The sequence below is a fragment of the Anomaloglossus baeobatrachus genome, chromosome 1, assembly GCF_048569485.1.
Source record: "Anomaloglossus baeobatrachus isolate aAnoBae1 chromosome 1, aAnoBae1.hap1, whole genome shotgun sequence".
Classification (NCBI taxonomy): Eukaryota; Metazoa; Chordata; class Amphibia; order Anura; family Aromobatidae; genus Anomaloglossus; species Anomaloglossus baeobatrachus.
In genome coordinates, this window is record NC_134353.1 from 670,942,025 (window position 1) to 670,968,885 (window position 26,861).

Genomic DNA, 26,861 nt, shown 5'->3' on the forward strand with positions numbered 1-26,861 from the left:
ATGGGACTGTTCACCCCTATGGGGGTCACTGCCCCTCTGAACTTTAACCAGCTCATCCCGATTACCCTGGTGCGGTGGCAGTTGAGGTAATAAAAAAGGGGTTAATAACTGCTCACAGCTGCAACTAAGCCCTAGATTAGTAAATGGGAGGCACCTATGAGACCACCCCCCCCCCCCCGTTACTAGACTAAGTGAAGGGGAAAAAAAACACACTGAAAAAACCCTTTATTTGAAATAAAATACACACCTTTATTAAATCCCAAAATACGATTCCAGCTCTGCTACATCTGAAGTTATGGCACACGGGCACAGAACATGACCACCTGCTGTGAGTTTCAGGCAGAAAATGACTGAGCTGCGCTATGAGCAGCAATATCAATAGGGTTATTTGAGATCACAGCTGGAGGTTCCACCGGTCTTCCACCTGTGACCGCAGGTAACCGGACCTTAGTGACCTAGCTGAACTGAGTGACCTCATCTTACGTGAGGTCACCGAGTTCACAGATCTGCATGTCCTGACCGAAAACCAAGGGAGATTTTGCCAAGAGATGCAGATTTGGTGCTGAAATTTCAATACCATATTCCTGCACCCAAACTACACCACCTGGCAATCCCAATAAATACTGTTTTCCCCTTTCACCCCATTATAGCTTCTCATACAGCCAGATCAGATCTCATACTTTGCACTGACAAGGGGCAATCCCTGCCCCGAAACATCATGTCTGCAATTTGAGGTTCTGATCTGACATAAATCCTAAGTCATTTGACAAGGCTCATTGCAGTCACTTTTGACTTTTAGGATTGCTACTTCCAGTGGGTGGCACTAGAGTTGATCTCCTTCCTCCCTGAAGAGACAATTTACACATTTGACAGGCACACAATCAGGAGTTTCGCTGTCATTAGAAAGTGGACAGATTATGGACAGCTCAGTTCTCCTGCTAAACGGTCTACCAAAGATGAATAACAATAATATCACACAGATAAGGTATATATGTATACACACATTACATAGCTGTTAGACGAACCATGGCCAACAGCTATTTCTCCTGACTTCTTCATAGGAGAGTCTGGTTCTGCTTATCTTACTGACAACACAAAGATCTTCAATCACAAACTGGACATGTCAGATCCTTAGCTACCCTGAGATAATCTGTCGGTGGAGATTCATGACTTGCCCCACAGACACTAAACAGTCGGTCACGGCCATTTCGGCAAGTTCAGCCTATGTATGGGGGACTTTACGTTTTTTTGGGAAGGAAGCTGTACTCAATGACTTCTTGCAGACTCTGACATAATCTATGGTATTTCTCTGTCAATTGAATCCCATTAACTTTAGCTGCCATAAAAGTGTGCCGCCCCGCTCTCAGCAGCCGAGCTGCTCGGATCCGGACCTTCAGTGGGTGGCTCGAGGGTCTCCGGACCCAGGGGTCTCGCGGTCACTTCGATCAAAAAGGGGGTTATGGTGGTGGATGTAGGACATATATGTGTGGGCTGAGCCGTATTAAGTTTGTGACACCACCCACGGTATGTGGTGAGGTTGGACACCACCGCTGCTGTGGCGCCCTGGACAAGCCAGGACGTCACAGATGCTGCAACAACACACCCGACACCCCGGCTAGGCACATCAAGGTCAGACAAAAATCCTTGTTGCCTCCCTTCAGAGGCTGATGTCCACACCAGGGGGTGGAGCCAGTCGGTTGGCCCCACCCACCGAGGAGTTCACAGTCCTGGAGGCGGAAAAAGGAAGAGGAGAGTAGTGAAGTGGAGTTGGAGGGTAGAAGAGTGAAGTGGTAGCGGAGCAGACTGACGGTGTCCGGGTGCGTGGCCCGGGCACATACAGCAAGGTTGGCAGACGGTGGTGACCGTCTGCAGGAGGGGCTGATTGACGTGAACCGTAAGGATCGGGGACGGGCGGTGGCCCGCCAGTACCGGATCGGGGAGCGAAGAGAAGCCAGCACCATTCGGCAGGGCCTACGGACCCCGACCAGGCTTTGAGTCGCCGTAAAACCGGTCAAATCCGTTAGCGAAGGGAACCTCCGGGGTTCCCCAGCAGTCAAGACCCGATTGAAGGCAACCGCTCAAACTGTGAAGGGAAACACAGTCACCACCAAGGCTACAGTTTCCAGGGCCAGAGCCTGCGGGCAAAAGGGGCTCCCTCAGCCTCCATCCAAGCTGGGGAGCGGGTTACCGGCGGGAAGCCACCAGAACCGAGAACATAACACAGGTGCAGGGAAAGGCAGTCACCGCCAACCTACCGGGAGAAGAACCACCGCAGCCGTCTGTGCGACTCGTCCATCCAGCCATTTGTTTTACCGGAGACTTTGCATTCATCATTGGCTGAGTGAGTACCACTGTGCCGTGCGGCACTGCGCTGCCCCCGCGACCCTGCACCTCACCAGGCCCCGTAACCCGCCTGCCATTCCTCCATCACCGGGCCCCGGGACAACACCCCCTACCCACGGAGGGGAAAAACAACATCCAAGCTGCTCCCTGTCATCGCTCCCAGGATCCCCGTCCAGAGCAGCGGTGGTGTCACAACCTCACCACAACCATGGGTGGCGTCACGGACAATAAATCCCCAAAACCATTCCCCTTTTCACTCACGGGCGAGGAGTGCCGCTCAAGTCTCCGAATCCGGCCCACCGCTCGAGACACTGAGCAGCAAGCGAAGCAGCGCCGAACCAGAGCGTGGTGAGCGCAGCGTCCCCTCCTCCACCCGCGACAACTTGGCGTCACGAACAGGATCTTACCGCTCTGCCGTCTTGTCGAGGTGCGCCTTGTGACCGCCGGAGGTGTACGGCCGAAAATTTTAAGAAGCCGCCATTTTGGGCTCGAAAAGTCCCCGCTCGAGCGTCTCCTCGAGCAGTGGAGGCGCGAAAGCCGAAACCCCGCCCCTGAGAGGAGGAGCCGGAAAAAGACTAAGGGGGACGGATGGCGTCTGGCCGCATGTAGCTCGCGGCTATAAAAAGCAGGGACTCAAGGACCCTGCGGCCATCTTTTGGTTCCTGGAAGAGGCCGCCGCAGCGATGCACCAACCGTCCCGCAGCACCGTAGCCCCCGCACCCGGGACCGCGGCGTGGGTGGAGGTCCGGACCGCTCAGCTACAACAACGGCTGCAGATCCGTGTGCAACTCCTCTTGGAGGAGTGGAAGGCCGACATGGTGGAGGTGGTGGCGGCCATACGGAGACGCGAGGTGGAGGGAGTTCTGGAAGAGCGGGTAAGTGACCCACGCCCCTGTACCCCTAGCGGGTCTGTCATCGCGGCCGAGGGGCCCGGTCTACACCCGCTCGCCCTGCTACCTCCCCCGCTACCCGTGTTGGCTGCTGCTGCCCCGTCACTAGGCCCGCTACCACCACAATCGGTAGCGGTACCCCGCCAATCCGCCCCGGCGGACCGGTCTGCAGCAGAAGCCCGTGACTGCCCTGAACTGCTTCCATGGAAGAAGCCAAAAGGCTGAGCTCGTCAGCGAAGATCCACCGGAGGCACCTGTGACCGTGCCTGGCCCCGTACCGCCCCCGGCAGCCCGTCTCGTGCAGGAGGAGGCGGAGGCTCAGCGGGAGAGGACCCCTGTACCCGTTCCCTATGCCTCGGCTGAGGCCACGCCGGGTCGCCGCTGTAAGGCAGCACCCCAGGCCATGACACCGCGGGACCTGCCGCCCAGAACACTGGCAGTGGGCAGTGTGAAGGAGGTCTCACGGGGCCCGATCCGTGCGCAGGGGCCCACCGTAGCCCCTTACTGGGACAGGGAACAGACCCCGCTGGGCCAGGAAATCACGGAGAGGGAGAGGAGGAAGGCGGAGCTGGTCGCCCGCACGATTAGAGAGAAAAAGAACCTCCGCCAGGCCACCTTCCGCGTACGGGGCCCGATCTATGAGGGGCAGGTGAGGAGGTTTGACGTCCGTCGGGGGTACGGATTTATATATGAGCCGGGCCTGGAGGCCAAAGTCTTTCTAGCCTGCCAGAACGTCAATGCCCACCTGCCGGAGGACCACCCGGGCCGCAACCTGACGCCGGGGGATTTGGTCCAGTACACTAGGCATTGCGGGGAGAGGGGTTAGTTTGCTCTGGACGCTAAGCTGAGGGGCAGTCAAGAGGCCCGAGTACCAGCCCAGCCCCCTCCTCCGGCCGACACCATGGATTTGAAGTGAGGGCAGCGGAGCCCCGCTGCAAGTTGTCCCCGTTGGGACCACCAATATAGTTAAAGGTTTGAATGATAAGATTGAATCAACCAAAGAAGTTTATCTGATTGGAACCGTGAGTGAACCGGCCGTTGCCGGCAACTAGTCCCCGTAGGGACTTTCTGCAACCGTTGCGTAAGGAACTTCTTACGGACAAGCCCGAGAATTTGCAGGGCAACCACGAACTTGTGGAATGTAAATAATTGTTGGCTTAAACAGTTACCGCCTCCGGAGAGGCTGATTTGGAGGATGGGCCTGGAGGAAAGGGATGGCCCAGGCCCGCCACTACCGTAACCGGTGGCGATCCTCCGGGGGTTCAGGGGTCCCCATGGACGCGGGTCCCCTGAAAGAGACCGTACCCGCTCGGGCAACTTGGTTCTGGACTGGGGTCAAGGGGTGCTGCCCACTTCTTAGGGGCAGCATCAGGGCCAGGTTGTTTGGGTGGGAGAAGAGCGGAAGCCGTACCGTTGTAAAATGTTTGTGATTTTTACATGTATTTACCGTTTTCTATCTTTTGCAGTGAACAAAAAATAAAACCGGTGATGGACGGGCAGCCCGCGGACGGTCTGCATTTTACTAAAGGGGAATGTGGCGCCCTTGACATGCCAGGACATCACAGATGCTGCAACAACATACCCCACACCCCGGCTAGGCACATCAAGGTCAGACAAAAATCCTTGTTGCCTCCCTCCAGGGGCTGATGTCCACACCAGGGGGTGGAGCCAGGCGGTTGGCCACACCCACCGAGGAGTTCACAGTCCTGGAGGCGGAAAAAGGAAGAGCAGAGTAGTGAAGTGGAGTTGGAGGGTAGAAGAGTGAAGTGGTAGCTGAGCAGACTGACGGTGTCCGGGTGCGTGGCCCGGGCACATACAGCAAGGTTGGCAGACGGTGGTGACCTGCAGGAGGGGCTGATTGACGTGAACCGTAAGGACCGGGGACGGGCGGTGGCCCGCTGGTACCGGATCGGGGAGCGAAGAGAAGCCAGCACCATTCGGCAGGGCCTACGGACCCCGACCAGGCTTGGAGTCGCCGAAAAAATGGTCAAATCCGTTAGCGAAGGGAACCTCCGGGGTTTCCCAGCAGTCAAGACCCGATTGAAGGCAACCGCTCAAACCGTGACGGGAAATACAGTCACCGCCAAGGCTACAGTTCCCAGGGCCAGAGCCCAAAGGGGCTCCCTCAGCCTCCATCCAAGCTGGGGAGCGGGTTACCGGCGGGAAGCCACCAGAACCGAGAACATAACACAGATGCAGGGAAAGGCAGTCACCGCCAACCTACCGGGAGAAGAACCACCGCAGCCGTCTGTGGGACCCGTCCATCCAGCCGTTTGTTTTACCGGAGACTTTGCATTCATCATTGGCTAAGTGAGTACCACTGTGCCGTGCGGCATCGTGCTGCCCCCGCGACCCTGCACCTCACCAGGCCCCGTAACCCGCCTGCCATTCCTCAATCACCGGGCCCCGGGACAACCAAGCCCCCTACCCATGGAGGGGAAAAACAACATCCAAGTTGCTCCCGGTCATCGCTCCCGGGATCCCCGTCCAGAGCAGCGGTGGTGTCACAACCTCACCACAACCGTGGGTGGCGTCACGGACAATAAATCCCCAAAACCATTCCCCTTTTCACTCACGGGCGAGGAGCGCCACTCAAGTCCCCGGATCCGGCCCACCGCTCGAGCCACCGAGCAGCAAGCGAAGAAGCAGCAGCGCCGGACCCGAGCGTGGTGAGCGTAGCATCCCCTCCTCCGCCCGCGACACTGCAGTTACAGGGCAACCGGGGGAGATGTTGTGCAGCAAGTTGTTAACCCCTCCGTGGGCAGGGATGGTGGCCCTGGGACCCGTTGGGGGTTTTGGTGCAGGGAGATGGGCGGCCGCAGGGTACTGGTATACTCACTATTGAAGGAAACACACGAGCCTCTGGTAAACCAAGTAGATGGTGGTCGGTGCCCGCAGCCGGCTGCGTTCTGGTCCCCCACCCGGCTGGTGGTCTATGTCTTTCTCCTGCACCTTTGTAGGATGGTGGACTGCCTGTGCCTGTAACTTCAGGTGTCCGCTCCCGGCTGGATGTGGCCTAAGATGCCCTTGCCTGCAGACGCTGGCCCGTGGGATCTCCGAGTCCTGGTGGTGGCCTTCTATCCCCCTCGGTGGGCTGTTGTCTTCTAATAGGGACTTTGGGTGGGACAGGACCTCTAGTCCTAGCCTCAATCGGTAAATTAACTGGTTCCAGTCGTTTCTGGTCCCGGCTTCAGGGTCCGAGTACCTCCCTGTGTGCTCCAGTTTCTGAGTCGGTTCCCCGGGTCGGTACCGGCGGGCTACAACTGTGTCCCGGTCCACCTCGATTCCACCGAGCCGTCTTCCCGGCTCCTGCAGATGGAGACCGCCGTCTGCCTCCTAGCCAAAAGGACCAGGGCTCCTACACTGGCGCCGTTCAATTTGGGGTATTTGCCTCTGCTGGAGCTGCACCCAGCTCCAGCCCACACTCCTCTCCAACTTGAACTCTAACTCTCCACTAACTCTTTACTTTCCCGCCCCGGGCTGTCTAGACTCCTTGGTGGGAGTTTTCCAACTGCCTGGTTCCGCCCCCTGGTGTGTCCATCTAGCCCTAAGGGGGGTGACTAGGGTTTTAAGGTTGGCTGCTGTCACCTGTGAGGGAAAGGTGCAGTGTAGGGGCCTATCTGTGACCACCTGGCCTTGCCAGGGCGTCACAAAAGTGCACATATTCTGGTGCCCCCTCGGTACAAGAAATACAGGAAAAGGTGTGAATCTCCAATATGGCCGCCTAACATTTAAAAAAAACAAAAATATTAATTTTGTTCTACATTCTACACAGTTGAATCTAAACAAAAACTAAATAAATACAGAAAACAGATTTTCCAAAATACACAATGTTGGAAGTTGGAGCACAAGCACGTTTGGTTTGAAAAAACAAAAAAAATTGATGTCTCTCTTACAAAATTCCTTGAAAAGAGAATGTTTCAACTATATATTTAGTTAACGAAAGCAATGCACTAAAATATCTTCTTTTTCTTCAATGTTTATTTTCTATTTGTAGTTTTTTATCTTCTGTGCAAGATCAAGATGGCGGCCATCTTGTCCTGAGTGACTTAAAACAGTGATACGCAGTTCAGTGATAAGCCACATCAACCACAGGAACCTGCAGTAAGGAGAGGACTAACTAGCATCCTATGCTCTGTGATGTATGTAAAGATCACTGGGCAGAAGCAGAAAAGGGGGAGAATGTGAGCTGTGAAATTACCTGCTGTCAATGGTAGATCTCAGGTTATCCCCCTCTAGCTGTGTTACAATCCTGGTCTGTGATGACTAAAAGAGGACTGCTGAGAAGTGATTAACAAATTAATTAGAGCACAACATTTAAGATGTTACAACAGGACATTTGTGCATGGGGTAAAGATAATTCAAAGATTAAGTTGTTTTGTCTTTTTTTGGGGTTTTTTTGCAAACGGAGAAGTGGTGGAAGTGATGGCTTATGAGTAATTCATTTGTAAACCTGCCTGATGAAGGAGCCTCTTTGCTTTGAAAGCTTTCAAATATATGTTTAATGGTTAGCCAATAAAGGTATCACAAAGATTTTTCTGCCTAATATATGAGAGCGCGAGAGAGCGCGAGAGAGCGCGAGAGAGTGTGAGAGAGCACGAGAGAGCGAGATAATACCCATTTACAGTATATACACACTGTATATTATATAATATATAATATATATATATATATATATATTATATATAATATTTATTTTTTTTATTTTTGCTGTACATCATTGGTACAGCTGTATTATTATTTAACGGCCTTCAGCTCGATATCGAGCCATGTCAACTTGATGCATGAATGCTCTATAGGGAGATCGATCTTGTACAAGCTTACATAAGTCCAGCAGGGTTTTCACTGCCGATACTTTGGTTGTATCAAGCCATCGAGTTGCTGGTCTTCCTCTTCGCCTTGTTCCATCTATTCTTTTGACCATTATAGTCATTGTATATGGGTCCATTATGTCCATGTCTGAGAAGATGGTCCCTTGCGGTGGAGATGGGTTGGAACTGGCTTTTTTTTCCCAATGCCTTATGTATTTTTAGTTCATCTTTTTTCATGGTGCTGAAGAAAGCTGTGAGCATATTTGGGTCCTCAAGAACAATCCTCTTGTCATCTGACAGTTTGAGAACTGCAACGATAAACCCTCACTGTGTTCATTTTTTGTGCTGATCTTTATTGGCTCAATGCGATCTTTCATTGTACACCACCATATTTACATACTACAGTCATGGCTAAAAGTTTTGAGAATGCTACAAATATCAGCTTCTTACCTTTTTGCAAAAATGTCTATACTAAGTACCCTGTTTATTAAGCACTTGCAATTTATTTATTTATAGTCAGGGTATTTTTTCTACAATTTTCTCCTTGGTTTTTTTCAAATATTAATTTTTACAAAGTCTACTGCTTAAGTTTTTCTAATGGCAATTTGCATATACTCCAGAATGTCATAAAGAGTGATCAGCTTAACAGCAATTACTTGCAAAGTCAATATTGGCTAAGAAAATGAACTTTAACCCCCAAAACACATTTCAACATTATTGCATTCCTGCCTTAAAAGGAGCAGCTAACATTCTTTTAGTGATTGTTCCATTAACACAGGTGTGGGTGTTGATGAGGACAGGGCTGGCGATCAGTCATGATTAAGTAAGAATGACACCACTGGACACTTTAAAAGGAGGCTGGTGCTGGGTATCATTGTTTCTCTTTAGTTAACCATGGTTATCTCTAAAAGGAACACGTGCAGCCATCATTGCTCTGCACAAAAATGGCCTAACAGGGAAGAGTATCGCAGCTACAAAGATTGCACCTCAGTCAACAATCTATCGCATCATCAAGAACTTCAAGGAGAAAGCTTCCATTGTTGCCAAAAAGGCTCCAGGGCGCCCAAGAAGTACCAGAAAACGCCAGGACCGTATCTTAAAACTGTTTCGGCTGCGGGATCGGACTACCAGCAGTGCAGAGCTAGCTCAGCAATGGCAGCAGGCTGGTGTGAGTTCTGCACGCACTGTGAGGCAGAAACTCTTTGAGCAAGGCGTGGTTTCAAGGAGGGCAGCAAAGAAGCCACTTCTCTCCAGAAAAAACATCAGGGACCGACTGATATTCTGCAAAAGGTACAGGGAGTGGACTGCTGAGGACTGGGGTAAAGTCATTTTCTCAGATGAATCCCCTTTTCGATTGTTTGGGACATCTGGAAAACAGCTTGTTAGGAGAACAAGAGGTGAGCGCTACCACCAGTCTTGTATCATGCCAACTGTTAAGCATCCTGAAACTATTCATATGTAGGGTTGCTTCTCAGCCAAGGGAATCGGCTCACTCACAGTCTTGCCTAAAAACACAGCCATGAATAAAGAATGGTACCAGAATGTCCTCCACGAGCAACTTCTCCCAACTGTCCAAAAGCAGTTTCGCGCCCAACAATGCCTTTTCCAGCATGATGGAGCACCTTGCCATAAAGCAAAGGTGATCACTAAATGGCTCATGGAACAAAACAGAGATTTTGGGTCCATGGCCTGGAAACTCCCCAGATCTTAATCCCATTGAGAACTTGTGGGCAATCATCAAGAGACGGGTGGACAAACAAAAACCAACAAATTCTGGCAAAATGCAAGCATTGCTTATGCAAGAATGGACAGCTATCAGTCAGGATTTGGTCCAGAAGTTGATTGAGAGCATGCCAGGGAGAAATGCAGAGGTCCTGAAGAAGAAGGGTCAACACTGCAAATATTGACTTGCTGCATTAACTCATTCTAACTGTCAATATAACCTTTTGGTACTCATAATATGATTGCAATTATATTTCTGTATGTGATGTAAACATCAGACAAACACAATTAAAAACCAGAGGGCAACAGATCATGTGAAAATATCATTTTGGTGTCATTCTCAAAACTTTTGGCCATGACTGTACAGCCACATAATTACATACTACATCCATAGGATATTGATAACTGGATGGATTAATCAAGAATTCCATTCCAAAATTCCACCTAGGAGTGCCGATTGTGAGCCAAAGCTACCAACAATTCAGCATTTGTCAAATTCTTGTATGTAAGTAAAACGTTTCAATGTTTGTTGTTTGTTTTTTTTTTAGAATAATGGACGTTTCATGCTTAATGTTAATCTCTTTATGCCTCCGATTAGAATACACATAAGACAGTCATCATTATGATATCACGTTGTTCCCGGACCCTCAACGATCTCAACGGGGGGATGAGAATGAGCTTCTATCAGACACCTCTGACATTGCGAACAGCATCTCTGGGGGATAGGAATGGAAAGGCCAAAATTCAACTTCCTCAATCATTCTGTGTATTAGGAGGTTTGTTGTTGGATAATTTATTCCGCATGTCTTATGACTGGATTGTTGAATTCCATGAAATTATTTACATCTTATAATCTTCTAAAACAAGGAAATAAGTAATACCTTACTAATTTATAACTGTTCTCTTGCCTATGCTTCCCTGGTTCCCAACCAGTCACTGTTTAGTGGCTTCTAGAAATAACCCCAGGTCATCACGACTGCCGCCAGCTACTGGCCCTGGGGTCATGTGTCCACACCAATAAGGAAACTGCAGTGAGCAATGACTGGCTGCAGTGGTCACAAATTGAAAAAAAAACGCAGCCCCACTAGTTGGACTAAGGAAATGTTAATCCAGAAGAAGCAGGTTAGGTGCTTTGTATTAACAGAAACATCTAATTATATTTCTACATCATTGGCTCTTTTGTTCTCTTGCAAATAATACATATAGGGCTCAAAAGGCCACATCAGTTGAAAAATATTTATTTTATAAACTTCTTTAGGAAAGTTACTTTACTTCTGCAAAGCGGCAACGATTACCAGAAAAATAATCCCCAATCGGGAAGGGTGTCCAGAACTCAGGCCATTATTCTGCAGGAGATGTGAAAACAGTTTCAGGAAAGGAGGCCAGCATACGGTAAAGTAAAGGTCTGGAAAAGAGCACCATATTTTCCATGGATTGAGCTTCTGACAGGAAGACTTCATAAACCCATTTAAAAAATTAATTGTGACAACATTAACATTTCTACAACAGAAGGGTTCAGTACAGAGAAGCCTGGGGATTACACTGTATAAACGCCATAGATCAATGTGAAATGAAGGCATAAGCAGATAAAGCTATTCCCTGCAGGCCGCGTATAATAACTCACACGCCACTGCTTTTCCAAAGGGAGGATACAACAGGTATGTGTAGGGAGGCAGAGAATGCCTGAAAGGTTTTGTAATCCACGCATCCTTGGGAAGGTGCCTTCAAAATAATCTCACTGGAGACATGCTCTTACAGAGTCAATTATAATCCATCCATATATACCCAAAAGCTGACCATACACAGCACAAATCAACAACATTTACGGTCATCCCACAATGGTTCCCATATTGCAGACCTTGCAAATTTCAACATGATCTATGCTTAGTTCTGATATTAGATAAAACTACAGCCAGATTATTTATTTGTCTTTGGCTTAATCCACTATCCCCATTGGAATAAACATTCACACTCTGACAAGTGGCAGATGGCCAGCAGCTTTCACTTGTATATTGTCACTTTCACAGGCACACGTTATTAATGCTGTCACATAGATTTGGAATAGCTGGTACAGTAAGTAAGGGGTGCTTCACACACAGCGAGCTCACTGCCGAGATCGCTGCTGAGTCACGCTTTTTGTGACGCAGCAGTGACCTCATTAGCGATCTCGCTGTGTGTGACACTGAGCAGCGATCTGGCCCCTGCTGCGAGATCGCTGCTCGTTACACACAGCCCTGGTTCGTTTTCTTCAAAGGCGCTCTCCCGCTGTGACACACAGATCGCTGTGTGTGACAGCGAGAGAGCGACAAATGAAGCGAGCAGGGAGCAGGAGCCAGCGTCTGACAGCTGAGGTAAGCTTGTAACCAAGATAAACATCGGGTAACCAAGGTGGTTACCCGATATTTACCTTAGTTACCAGCCTCTGCAGCTCTCACGCTGCCTGTGCTGCCGGCTCCGGCTCTCTGCACATGTAGCTGCTGTACACATCGGGTTAATTAACCCGATGTGTACAGCAGCTAGGAGAGCAAGGAGCCAGCGCTCAGTGTGCGCGGCTCCCTGCTCCCTGCACACACAGCTAAGCGGTGTGCGCTGGTAACTAATGTAAACATCGGGTAACCATACCCGATGTTTACCTTAGTTACCAGTCTCCGCAGCTTCCAGACGGCGGCTCCGTGCAAGCGCAGCGTCGCTTGCACGTCGCTGCTGGCTGGGGGCTGGTCGCTGGTGAGCTCTGCCTGTTTGACAGCTCACCAGCGACCATGTAGCAATGCAGCAGCGATCCTGACCAGGTCAGATCGCTGGTCGGATCGCTGCTGCATCGCTAAGTGTGAAGGTACCCTTACAGTGAGAACTTATGTCAGTAAGGACACACAATAGAAAAAAAAAACCAGAATGAAACAGGGGTTTCCTTGCTGGTTTCCCACGCTGGTACTAACCTGACTTTAAACCATACTGGAAGCACCTTTACAATGTAAACAGGTGCGTATCTGGATGGTGTATAAATGAGAAAAAAATCCAGCCGCACACTGAAAAACCAAAATAAATTCTACCTTATACATAAATGTAGGTATTTAGAATATTATAATGGCCATTGTAATACCAGCCCAACTCCCCTTCACGGCAACCTCCTTTGCTGGGTCCTACACTACACTGCATCTTCTCTTGGTTTTAAAAACCTACAAGATCAGCTGGTGAACAAAAAGGAGGCTAAGGAAGCGGCCAGGAGCTGGGGTGCAAATCCAGCAAACAGAGCACCACTCACTGTTATATGCATTATACAATCGAAAATACAGAATGTTCACCAGCTGATCTTGTAGGTTTTTAAAACCCAGAGAAGATTCAGTGTAGTGTAGGACCCAGCAAAGGAAGTTGCCGTGAAGGGGCGCTGGGCTGGTATTACAATGGCCATTATAATTTTCTAAATACCTCCATTTATGTATAAGGTAGAATTTATTTTTGTTTTTTCACAGTGTGCGGCTGGAATTTTTTATAATAATTTATATATATATATATATATTAGGGGGTCTCATTAGGAAGTATTTAAATATTCCGGATACTCTAGTTCCCCATTCACTTCCGTTATGCTCGGTATATGAGTCAAGCCCGTCTGAGAGTTAGTACTCACTCATCACTAGATATAACATGTATTTGGTATTTACTCTGGCTCATTTTCTCGTGATTAGTCAAGATGAACAACCCCTTTTAAGTTTCTCGTTGTCTTATCAAACCGCCAAATTCATTCATCCACCAGCAAATCTAATGTGGATGGGGGTAAGGAAGTTCTTCACTTGAGGACTCCCATTGGAAAAACAGGTTGGAAAGTTGAATTTTCCTTTCCATCCACTTTTTTCGCTCAAGAGACAAAGTGGTGCCAAGTTGTCAGCCAGCCACTCTTGTTATCAGGAAAACAGGGGCTGAGAGCTGTCAACCTAAACATTACTAGCTAAGGTGATGTTACCACACAATTTTGACATAGACGTCAGAAAATCCTCTTAACATCTTAATCTAACCTGCCCAGAGCCTTCTATTATCCGATGTCTTTCTTTCAAACACATATGATCCGTACACTTCTATACATCTTTAAAATTTCAACTGAATAAGTGAAAAAGTTCCTGGGTGCTGGGGTTACGCAATTTGAACCTCCACCTCCAATCCTAAGAGCTTTGTCCTGTTGAAATTGAGAGATGGTTTTTTCACAAAGTGGACACTACAACTGTTCTTACGATTGCTGGAGGTCCCAATAATAGACATTTACAACTTATCCTCTGGACATTTCATATGGGAGTACAGTAAAACAAAACAATACACAGGAGTAAAAATATTGCATTTACCATGTATGTACCCTCTGTTAAATTGTATGAAAAGTGAGCTAAAATTCATACTTAATAGTCTACTCAAAAAATCCTGGACAAAGGAAAAAGACAAAATAACGAACAGCTTGAGAAATATCATTACTTACTCTACAAGTATCTTCTTTCGCTTGCGCCGGTTTTCTGTAGGATGATGATGATAAGTCCCATAATCAAATAAGGAATCCATAGGCGCTTTCTTTGGTGCTGGTACCACAGAGGATTCATAAATGGTAGATTCCAATAGATCCATTGGACTTGAAATACCTTTTTTGAAAGCACCTTGAAATCTAATCCTGAGGTTTTGCTTGCCATCTCCATGTGGCTGTGGAATTCGATTCACCTCTGTGGGTACTGCACCCTCCTCATTTTCAAACAAATTGGCCAAGGAGGACAGAGGAAAACTGTCATTGTGTGCTGAGACATCATCTCCTTGACTTTCATCGATATCTAGAGCGCTCTGTTTTTGGAGGTGTGAGGGATCTGTCATGCTTCGCTTACAATTTCTGAAATAGAAAAAATATGTTGTTATTTATGCTAGTGAAATTATAACTGTATACATCCTAGTCATAATCTATACATACACCTAGTCAGAATTTAAGAAAAAAAAAAAAAATCTAACATCACCAATATGTCAACCTTATAAAATAATTTCCACAACACAGAAGCTCCTATGGAGAACCAATCAAACCTATAGTAATCAGTAGTTTTTAATACAGTAATTCTAAGAGGATGCAGAGTCAATTACTCCGCTTAGGTAGACAGACAATAGGTTTCTTAGGTAGACCGAAATTACTGGTTTCCCATTTTTTTAGTGTCCATAACTATTGTCATGTCCCACGACTAGGAAATAGTTTACTGTTTTGCATTCTATTGTATTATATTTCTGTACCTATGCTTAAGCTTTGCCTTTCCTTATGATTTGTCCATCCTCACTCCCTGTAGCCCTGTGATGTAAGTGTCCCGTCCCTTCTTCTCCATTTTAGTGTTTGTTCCACCATGTTCTTGTACATGCAAATGCTCTCTGTAGAGAATTAATCTTTTTTACCTGCTACTTTCATCATTAATACAAGAATTTCAGTTAAAAGCAATCCTCTTTTCCTGGAGTCTTCTTATACAAGATCGTGGCTGAGTTTAAGCTACCTGAGGAGCCGGTATGAATGTGAGTACTGGTAGATACAGAGGGCCCAGAAAGAGCTGTGGGTTCAATCAAAATAATGTTCCACATAGCCGTAAATGAGAATAACTATAGAAGGAGTAACAATCTAATTTAGCACTTAATGAAAAAAAAATATCTTTATTTTATAAACTGTGATGTGAGCATATTGTATGTGGGCACATTCAGCAAGTATGCACATAAACTAGCTCTATTGATGATAGATTGACTGAAAGATGCAAAGCTCTCAGATAAGGTAAGTAATTTTAGAGGAGTTGCTAGAGCCCATGCCTGTAAAAGCTGTTGTGTTGCATTAGAAGTTTTTGTCACCACCCAGAGTACATGTGTGGCGCCCCAGCAGCTTCAGGCGCCACAGGGTACTGCACCTCACCTGGGGTGCAGTATTCAACTCAGATACGGATTATGTCATCGCCAGTAAACCACCACAACACATCCAACACACAACCTGGGAGCTCTGTCACTGTGACTGGGCCAGGGTAGGTGCCATGGGTAGCCAGCATAAGGTATGGGACTTCTTGCCCACTAGTTCAGCAACCCAGGAGGCGGGGCACCTGCAGAGAAAGTGAGGAGCCATCTCACACAGCATTCAGTTAGCTCCGGGCGCAGCAAGCACCAGGTCAGACTCAGGAAGAGAAGACGCAAGACAGTGCACAGAAAGGGGCACGTGGTTCGGAGCTGAAGGCTCGACCCGAGTTCTTAGGAAGAAGGGTGATCCCAGGTTTCGCGGGGAGTGTAGCAGGCACCCATGACCCGTTCCATGGCCCAGGAGCTGGGGTTCAGGGAAGACCACTAGAAAGGACACACAGAACGAGACACCGGCCTTGACCTCTGAACTATCTGTGATCGGCTGAAGCCCATCACAGCAGAACACAGCACTCCTAAGGCGGTGTGACTTCAGTGAGTAAAGAGCTTGAACTGCACCCTCTGTGTCATCCCAACATTGCCGGCGCTCCCATCATAGCACCCCTGCGCTATAGGCTACTACTACTACCACCAACATTTTCCCTGGGGCCTAGCTCTACCTGTGGAGAGCTGCAACACCCAAGCTGCATAACCATTTGCCCCAGAAGAGAGAGACTTCCCGCAGCGGCGGCTAATAATAACTGGCCACACACCACAGGTGGAGTCACGAATAACTACTCACGGAACAGGGCCAGGCCGCTTTGACAACCCAAATCGACACCGGCCCGGTGAAGAGTAACCCGTGGCACCCTATGGGCGCGTCACATGCAATTTAAAGTCTAAAAGAGAATCTGGTCAGCAGAATATCATCCCCCAAACAATTTTTATAAGAGCATGTAGATCTTTCCAAGACAAGTCCAGCAATACCTTTGCATGACTATTCCATTGCTACACTACTGAGAAATCAGTGAATTTATTTGCAAATGAGCCTGAAGAACTATTTGCAGAAGGTAGTGGCACTGGAAATAGAGTTGGAGTAACAAAGACTTCAGATCTACACCTGAAGGAAACGGTCCGCCCCTGTAACGCGTAGTGCCCATTAAAATTACTTCCTTTTAACATGCTCCTGTCTGCATCACCTGAAATTATCAGTCCTTTTTTATTTGTTTTCCCTTCCTGTCTTCAGCTTCATACTGCTAGTATGGGAGTGAGCCGTCGGTGCAGCAGCTCATAGGTACATTACATCCCTCCAGTCTGGTAATTGCGGCTTCATGTGGTCAGTTACTGAGAACCTTCTGATTTTGTGCGGCACGATACCCTGCTGCTGGTGCTTTTTTGTGCAGTAGGGATAGCATCGGTGACAGAATCGCTGTAGGCACTTTTGTACCTCGGATTATACAAAAGACACATCCACGTAGGATATGCGTCGCACAGGGATTTCACGGCTGATACTATCTACACCTTGTCCGAACCACATGTGCTGTCCCAGTGTTGTACCTGCCCAGCACAACATGAGCAGGTGAGTGAATATAGTGTTCACTTTTATCATTTTTTATTAACAGTTCCAAAAAAGGAGCCCTTTTCTTTATTTCGCTTTCAGATCTACAAAAAGCTATTTAACCTATGGTAATTTGTAGATTAATTTCAAACCTTGATTTCTCAGTAATGAAGGAATGGCTTGACCATGAAAAAGTATTGGTAGACTAGTCTTTGAAAGAGTTACATGCACACAAATTATTGGGGGTGGGTGAAATTTCGCTGACTTTTCTCTGTCAAAGGGAATCAGTCATCTACCACTCTCCAATACGTGCGCGTTACACCAAGTATAACTTTCCAACAAACCCCTTTTCAAATGGGCAAACAACATTTCCTTTACAATATCAACAAAATGGTTCAACACAGTGGCAAAACAATACCGCCACAATATGCATAAAACTACAGGAAAAATTTAATATATTTTCAGCATTTTATAATGTAGCTACTTTACATACTTTTATAGTTAATTTCTCATGGATCGTTGCATTACGCCGATATCTACTCCATTTGCCGCTATGCCACGTCACGTGATCCCCACTCAATCTGGATCACCCAGCATCTTCAATGGGGATCAAAATTTACTTTATAACATTTTTATAGGCTAGAACAGACAGATTTGCAAAGAGAAAGTGACTCCACAGTCTAAACTAAGCATGTTGTATGATGCAGAATATTAGAGTAAGGGTCATTACTGAAAAAGATGGAATGCAGCGATTTATGAGAAAACTAACCACAAGAATGTACAGGACATACTTTAGAAATGTAGGAAAAGATATAACTTTCCTCTGAACAACAATACCATACAACATCTGAATAGTACCTCTAAAAGGTGTCCAAATAACAGCTGATAAGATTACAATTATATACAGGGCTTAACCCAATAACATGGCCTCCACAATTGCCCAACCTAAACCCAATAGAGATGGTTTAGGAAGAGTGGACAGCAGAGTGAAGGAAAAGCAGACAAGAGCTCAGCACTTCTGCAAACATCTTCAAGACTCTTCTAAAGTCATTCCTAGTAACTACCTGAAGAAGTTGCTTGAGAGAACGCCAAAAGGTGGGTAAAGTGATAATCTGTATAAAAGGGGGTGTACTTTGCAGAATCTAGGCTTTAACACGTATTTTGGTTTGTTTCACATGTGTTTCTTTACACCTCATTTTCATAATTGTTCCTTCATGGTTTTGCTCCCTTCAGTCTGAATTTTACAATGTGCACATTCTGATAAGAAACGTTATGAACAGATATGTCCAAACGTTTGGCTTGAAATATTATAAATTATACATGTTTAGTACCATACAGAGTTTAAATACTTCTGTAAAAGTCAGAGGAGTATATGAGCAGCCCTTTTTCTGCCTGTGTCAGGATGACCAAAGGAATGAGAAAGAGCATAGGTTGGTGTACATGCAAATCATAAGAGCACGTTCAGTGTGGATGTATCACAGACAAAACTGGGACAATTGAGTACACCTTATCATGGTGGGATGGCTTTTATGCTTTTTTGATGAAAATAGCATTAAGAACCCTGTGTTAGTATGATTAAATCCTTAGGAAACCAGGTATGGATGCCTCAGGTATATTCTTTTGGTATACTATATATTGACCCTGAAGAAGCTTTTGCTTCAACTTCAACTTCAGCTTCAACTTATAGTGCCTTAAAAAAGTATTCATACCTAGTACACTTTTCCATATTTTTTTTTCACATTGCAAGCACTTACAAACTTTAATGTGTTTCTTTAAGATTTTATGTGATATACCAACACAAAGTAGCAAGTATGTGTGAAGTGTAAAGGAAATGATGCATGGTTTTCTAAATATTTTAAAAATTTAAATCTGAAATCTGTGACTTGCATTTGTATTCCGCCCCCTGAGTCAATACTTTGTAGGACCACCTTTTGTTGCATTTACTGGTGTAGGTCTTTTGGGGTATGTATCTACCAGCTTTACACATCTAGAAGCTGAAATTTTGCCCATTTTCTTTTTAAAATAGCTCTAACTTAAGGCTACTTTACACACTGCGATATCGGTCCCGATATCGCTAGTGTGGGTACCCGCCCCCATCTGTTGCGCGACACGGGCAAATCGCTGCCCGTGTCGCACAACAGCCGTCACACATACTTACCTGTCCGGCGACGTCGCTGTGACGGGCGAACCGCCTCCTTTCTAAGGGGGCGGTCCGTGCGGCGTCACAGCGATGTCACTGAAGCGTCACTGAACCGCCGCCCAATAGCAGCGGAGGGGCGGAGATGAGCGGGACGTAACATCCCGCCCACCTCCTTCCTTCCGCACAGCGGCCGGGAGGCAGGTAAGGGGAGCTTCCTCGTTCCTGCGGCGTCACACGCAGCAATGTGTGCTGCCGCAGGAACGAGGAACAACTTCGTTACTGCTGCAGTAACGATTTTTAAGAATGGACCCCCATGTCGCCGATTAGCGATTTTGCACGTTTTTGCAACGATGCAAAATCGCTCATCGGTGTCACACGCAGCAACATCGCTAATGCGGCCGGATGTGCGTCACAAATTCCGTGACCCCAACGACTCCGCATTAGCGATGTCGCAGCGTGTAAAGCCCGCTTTAGTGAAATTGGATGGAGACGTATACGAACAGCAATTTTAAAGTCTTGCCACAGATTCTTAATGGGATTTAGGTCTGGACTGTGAATGGACCATTCACACACATGAATATGCTTTGCTCCAAACCATTCCATTGTAGCGCAGACAGTATGTTTAGAGTCGTTGTCTTGGTGGAAGGGGATACCACGACTCCGTTTTTAAGTCTTTTGCAGCAGCCAACAGGTTTTCTTGCAGGATTGCTCTGCATTTAGCTCCAACTCCAACCATTTTTCCATCAACTCTTACCAGCTTCTCTGTCCCTGCTGAAGAAAAGCATCCCCTCAGCATGATGCTGCTACAACCATGTTTGACAGAGAGGATGGTGTTTTCAGGGCGATGTGCAGTGTTAGTTTGCCACACATAGAACTTTTTGCTCTAAATGCAAAGCGCTATTTTCTATCTCCTCTGCCCAGACCATCTTCTTCCACATGCCGTGTAGGGGACACAGCTAGCACGTGGAAGAAGATGTTCTCGTCACATTTCTTGTACACATCACAAATCCTTGCTAATTAGTGTTGGTATATCATTTAAAATCCCAAAAAATTTGTTTAAGTTTTGTTAAAGTTCATGGGATATGAATATTTTTTCCAGACACTGTAGATAGAATCCAGTGAATCCTATCAACGCTTTCTGATTTTTATATGGCAGGACTTGCTTTATTAACCCCTTAACGACCCATGACGTACTAGATACGTCATGGATCGTGTGCCGGTAAGCCCCGCCCCCTGCCGCCGGCGGGCGGCGGCGAGACGCGCACATATCAGCTGTTATCAACAGCTGATATGTGTGCCTGCTAGCCGCGGGTGGAATCGCTTCCACCCGCGGCCATTAACCCCTTACATTTCGCTGCCAAAGTCTTGGCAGCGATATGTACATGGGCGCCGCCATGACAGTGACTTACCCCGCCCCCACCGGAAGTCACGTGACATGATCACGTGACTTTCGGCGGTTGCCATGGTAGCACAGGGTCATGTGATGACGCCTGTAGCTAACATGAGTCACTTCCTCTCAATGCCGGAATACAGCCGGCATTGAAAGTGAAGCAGCAAATCTGCAGTTCTCAGCTCTGTAGCTGAGATCTGCAGATAATGCAGAGCGATCGGATTGCTGATCGCAATAGCCCCCTAGGGGGACTAGTAAAATTAAAAAAAAAAGTAAAAAAAAATAAAAAAACCTAACAGTTCAAATCACCCCCCTTTCACCCCATTGAAAATTAAAGGGTTAAAAAAATAAAAAATACACATATTTGGTATCGCCGCGTTCAGAAATGCCCGATCTATCAAAATATAAAATCAATGAATCTGATCAGTAAACGGCGTAGCGGCAAAAAAATTCCAAACGCCAAAATTACGTTTTTTGGTCGCCGCAAATTTTGCGCAAAATGCAATAACAGGCGATCAAAACGTAGCATCTGCGCAAAAATGGTACCGTTAAGAACGTCAGGTCGAGACGCAAAAAGTAAGCCATCACTTAGCCTCAGATCCTGAAAAATGAGAACGCTACGGGTTTTGGAACATGGCGCAAAACGTGCGCCACGTTTTTTGGACAAGCTTGTGAATTTTTTTAACCCCTTAGATACAAGTAAACCTATACATGTTTGGTGTCTACAAACTCGCACCGACCTGAGGCATCATACCCACACATCAGTTTTACCATATAGTGAACACGGTGAATAAAATATCCCAAAAACTATTGTACAATCCCACTTTTTTTGCAATTTTTCCAGACTTGGAATTTTTTTTGCCGTTTTCCAGTACACTATATGGTAAAACTTATGGTTTCATTTAAAAGTACAACTCGTCCCGCAAAAAACAAGCTCTCATATGGCAAGATTGATGGAAAAATAAAAAAGTTACGCCTCTCGGAAGAAGGGGAGCAAAAAACAAAAACGCAAAAACGGAAAGTGCCCGGGGGCTGAAGGGGTTAATATTAGTTATATGACTAATATTTATTTTTTCATATTTTAGGATACATTTTTAGCAGCAATCATCCCAATTTTAAAGTAACCATGGTCGTTCCAGGACAAGTTAATTCATTACTTCAGAGATCACTGTAACCTGAGAGAAGTTAATACTTATAAATACAATTAGTATATTTAACATGTGTTGCATTATTATAGATAATGGTTAAAAAAAAATAATCCTAGTTTACTCAAATGCAATTTAATGTGGTTACATAATAAAAATTTAACTACATTTTAAGCTCCTGTACAAGTAGCAGACTGAACTTTGTTGAGATCAGTCCCATAAACAGATGCCAAAAATGTTCAGGCTTGGGCCACAGGCGAAGATTCAGTGTCCTGCTGTCTTTTGAAAGATCTTCTCATTAGAGACTATAGTATAAGCCACTGTGCAAACATTTCCCAGATGTGGGTTAGGAGCGGAGCCTAAATGCAGCTGAAAACAGTCCTCCCTTTCATATTGACTATAAATATACACAAGCATGTCATTTTGTAGGCGCATACAACTGCTTTTAAAAGCGTTTAGAAAAAAAACGACACTTACCTAAATGATAGGCATAGATTTCTATATGGCGTGGATCATTGTGTAGTATGCTACATGTGAATGAACACAAATTATATATTCCAGAAAAATGAATATTTGCTTGCTACTCGGTCAATTAACCAAATCATTACCGGAAAAAACTTGAAGACAGACGACTGCTCTTGAATAGAACTTGCATAGTCCTGTGTAATCTATTAGAAAGAAGAACTTAACCTTTCACAACATCTTGCACGAGAGGCAAGTACTGTGTTGTAGTCGTGGATGACCACCACAAACTGTCTGCGGGCAAAGAACACGTGGCAAGTGTTGGAGAAAGATTATTTTGTTTTTTTATTTGTGTCAGACATGTCGCTTCTGCTTTCTGTATCCTCTTGTGATGAGTACTATCTAGAAAAACCTTAGTTTAAACCAAAACTGTACAAAAACACAAAATGGAAAGCTCCTTGTGCTTTGTGGATACAGCTCGGCCTACACAATGTTAAGGAGTCATCTGGAATTAATCTTCAAAGCAAAATATTTGCCATTTTTGCAATCCTCTTTCCTTACGCCTGTTATTATTGAGCTTTCAAAAGTATAGCAAAGAAAATACATCAACTTAAATGCCTAAAAGATGAATATTCAAAATTGTCTCTTCAGGGAGGAAGGAGACTAAAGGCTACTTTACACACTGCGATATCGGTCCCGATATCGCTAGTGTGCGTACCTGCCCCCATCTGTTGCGCGACACGGGCATATCGCTGCCCGTGGCGCACAACATCGCCCAGAGCCGTCACACATACTTACCTGTCCGGCGACGTCGCTGTGACCGGCGAACCGCCTCCTTTCTAAGGGGGCGGTCCGTGCGGCGTCACAGCGACGTCACTGAACCGCCGCCCAATCGCAGCGGAGGGGCGGAGATGAGCGGGACGTAACATCCCGCCCACCTCCTTCCTTCCGCATAGCGGCCGGGAGGCAGGTAGGGAGACGTTCCTCGCTCCTGCGGCGTCACACGCAGCGATGTGTGATGCCGCAGGAACGAGGAACAACCTCGTTACTGCTGAAGTAACGATAATTGGGAATGGACCCCCGTGTCGCCGATTAGCGATTTTTCACTGTTTTGCAACGATGCAAAATCGCTAATCGATGTCACACGCAACGGCATCGCTAATGCGGCCGGATGTGCGTCACGAATTCCGTGACCCCAACGACTCCGCATTAGCGATGTCGTAGCGTGTAAAGCCCGCTTAACTCTAGTGCCACCTATTGGAAGTAGGATTCCTAAAAGTCAAAAGTGGCCCTTTAAAGGAGCCTTGTCACATCACTTAGGATTCATGCCAGATCAGAACCTCACTTTTTCAGACACGGTGTTTAGGGGTGATTTCCCCTCATCAGTACAAAGTATGAGATATGATCTAGCTGTATGAGAAGCTATAATGGGGTCCCACCTATTGGAAGTAGCAATCCTAAAAGTCAAAAGTGGCCCTTTAGCACTAGAAGTCCCAGAAATTTTGAGCTCCCCCCTGAAGTCCCGAAAGAGGGTCAAATGACCCTTAGTCCAAACTGAATAGAACAAACTAGAAACTAAATGGCTAAACTCAATGGAAAACAACAACCTCCTGTGGTGCGACAGTAATGGCCTTAATTGCGTAACAAAAGACGGTGATTATAGGATGTTAGCTAAAATCCTTCAGGTCATTCGACCCGTCTCTGGGTTCCAAAGGTAGAAATGTTAAATGACCCCTCTCTGGGACTGCTAGTGTTAAAGAGCCTTTTCATATGACTTGGGATGAATAAAAAGTAGATTTTGTGATATCTAATAATAGGTCTTATCCAGTTGATTTACTGGACAAGGGCCTCAAAAATCGAGGAACATTTCACTGGTGGTGAAGACACATCTCGTACATAGTCTGGTCTTTTCTGCAGTCACATATGGATGCAAAACTTGGAATATAAAGAAAAAAGACTGAAGAAGAATCAACGCCTTCGACATCTGGTGCTGCTGAAGGATATTAATAATACCATGGATGGTAAGAAGAACACACAAATCAATTTTGGAACAAATCAAGCCACACTTCACTTGAAGCAACGTCTGTCAAGCTACAACTTGCCTTCTGTGGACACATGCGAAGATAGCAATCACTGGCGAAGGACATGGTGATTGGAAGAATACAAGGAACAATGCAAAGTGGAAAACCTGCAACCCGATAGCTTAATACCGTCAAGAGAATGGTGGAGAAGACCTAGAGGGATCTATCTAGGCTGCAGAAGATTGATCTTCCTACAGAGCATTCATCAATCAAGTCGCCATGGCTCGAAATAGAAATGAAGGCCATTTAAAAAAAAAAATCCAGTTGATTGCATTGAGAGTGTATTGCGCATAGGCTTTATCTTTCTAAAATTTTTTTACAAATGACAAAGACAAAGTTAAAAAAGAAAAAAAGTCTGCAATGAATTGGCCACTCTGTATCACTCTAGAACCTTAACTATAAAAGGGTTGTGGCTTTCAGAAAAACGTGTTTCCTAGACGCAGTTAGTTCTAAAACAAAACTTTTCTTTACTCACTGGAACTGGGTCGGGGGCCAAATCTCGGACAATGTGGCTGTTTCTCGTTTTGGTTGTGCTACTGAAATTAGGTCCACAAAGCGGCAGCCAATCAGTGAGGTCTGCTGATGGGGGTGCACAAGACTCGGGTACGGTAAGTAAAGTGCGATTTGTTATAAATTTTCTGAAAGTGGACAGCCCCTTTAATTGTAACACACACACACACACACACACACACCAAGATGCAGATTGTGTGTGTAACAGTGCAGGCCACAGTATAGAACATAATATGTTCAAACATGTCAAGATGGATCTAATTTGACACATTCCTGATCTGTTCAATTACAAACAGTTTGGACAGTAATGAGTGCACACCCTTAGGCATTGTTAGATCTATAAACATTCACACTGGAGGAGACCGAAAGCAAAGAACAAAAATATATGGCAGTCGTGCAAAACAAAGCAAAAGGGGAACTCCACTGTTGAAAGAAAGATCCAATATTATACAGCCTACGTGAAAAGGAGAGCAACGTGGTAAATCATCTCCATCACTAATCATGGAGGACAGAGTATATGAAGTTTTACTGTCAGTTTAGACAAAAAGGAAAAAAAAAACAAAAAACAGAATTGCTGAATTTCTCTTAGCAAGGAGCATTGCGGGAACTCCACTGACAGAACAATACCGTTTGTTCCCATGCCTTACTATACTGCCGTCTGGTCCAAATTAAACAGAATTGGAACAAGAAATAAAAGCAGCTATGTGTATACAGTAAATACAGAACTCAATATGAAGTAACACGAGCAGCAAAGCACTTGACACGTAGCTTGTATGGCAGAGTACGGAGCCGCACTCTTTCCATCCATTAAAGCACAGGCTGTGTTTGGCATCATACCTGTGGAGATACCATGTTTCTTGGAGAAGAATACCTTCAAAAAAATGTGTTACCCTATGGACAGGGGTGCAATCATAGTAAATGCAGGGTTTGCTATTGCACCTTGCCCTGGAGTCATGCACTGTATGAAGCTTGGTGTACGCGTCCCAGCTTCAGAGAGGCCTACTGCGCATGACTGGAAGTGCCCAGCATTCAGAAGCGTGGTCACAGCGAACACAGGTACGAGCATCACCGCTAGTGATGTGAAGTGAATAGCATGTTAAAATGCCCCTTTGGCCGTACTAACATGCTAAGAGGGAGGAGTAGTCAGGGGATATAACACCCTTGGGACTAGTCCCTGCGCTTATTAGCATAAGATAAAGATCTTTAGAAATACTTTTTCTAAAGATCTCTTTATCTATGCTAGTGTATATAAGGACGGTTAGACAGGGATTTACAATATGCACCCAGAACTGCTCATGGTTCTGGGTGCATATTGGACCTGACAGGTTCCCTTTAAAGCTTGCCAGACAATAATCAGGCTGAGAAGTAGGTTTCTAGCTTTTCTCCTGATTACCAATAGTGAATACTGAAAGCACTTCGGGTTTCGATTGCACTTGCGTTTTGTACAGATGAGTGCAATCTGATAAAACATCGGACTACATTCACACCAGTGCAAAACTATGGAGCAGTATCCATCTGTGATTGATTTCTCATGCCATATCGTCCTGAGAAATGAATCGCAGGAGCCGTGTTTGAGTTTGTGACGCCACCCACGGGATGTAGTGAAGGTGTAGACACCACTGCTGCAGTTATGGGGCACCCGGGAGAGATGGTTATGCAGCAAGATGTCAACCCCTCCGTGGGCAGGGTTGATGGCCCCGGGACTCGTTGGTGAGAAGTAGCTGGGTGGTACAGGGCGGTGCGCGGCCGGATGGCACTGTTGTATTCACTGTTATTGACACACACAAGTCTCTGGTAAACAAAGTTGATGGTGATCGGTGCCCGTAGCTGGCTGAGTTTGGTCCCCCACTCGGTTCGGTGGTCTTTGCCTTTCTCCTGCACCGTGTAGTGTGTATGTAGACTGCCTTCGCTTCAGCGATGGGAGTCCGCTCCCCAGCGGTA

General features: G+C 46.3%; 1 protein-coding gene across 1 annotated transcript in view; it reads right to left on the reverse strand.

Annotated features, from left to right (window-relative positions):
* Positions 1 to 26,861, reverse strand: part of TRPV4 (transient receptor potential cation channel subfamily V member 4) — a 174,484-nt gene that overhangs the window by 100,723 nt on the left and 46,900 nt on the right. The window contains exon 2 of the mRNA XM_075320041.1: positions 14,226 to 14,621. Within this exon, the coding sequence (XP_075176156.1) occupies positions 14,226 to 14,605 (380 nt within the window). The 5' untranslated portion in view covers positions 14,606 to 14,621. The remainder of the gene's footprint in view (positions 1 to 14,225; positions 14,622 to 26,861) is intronic.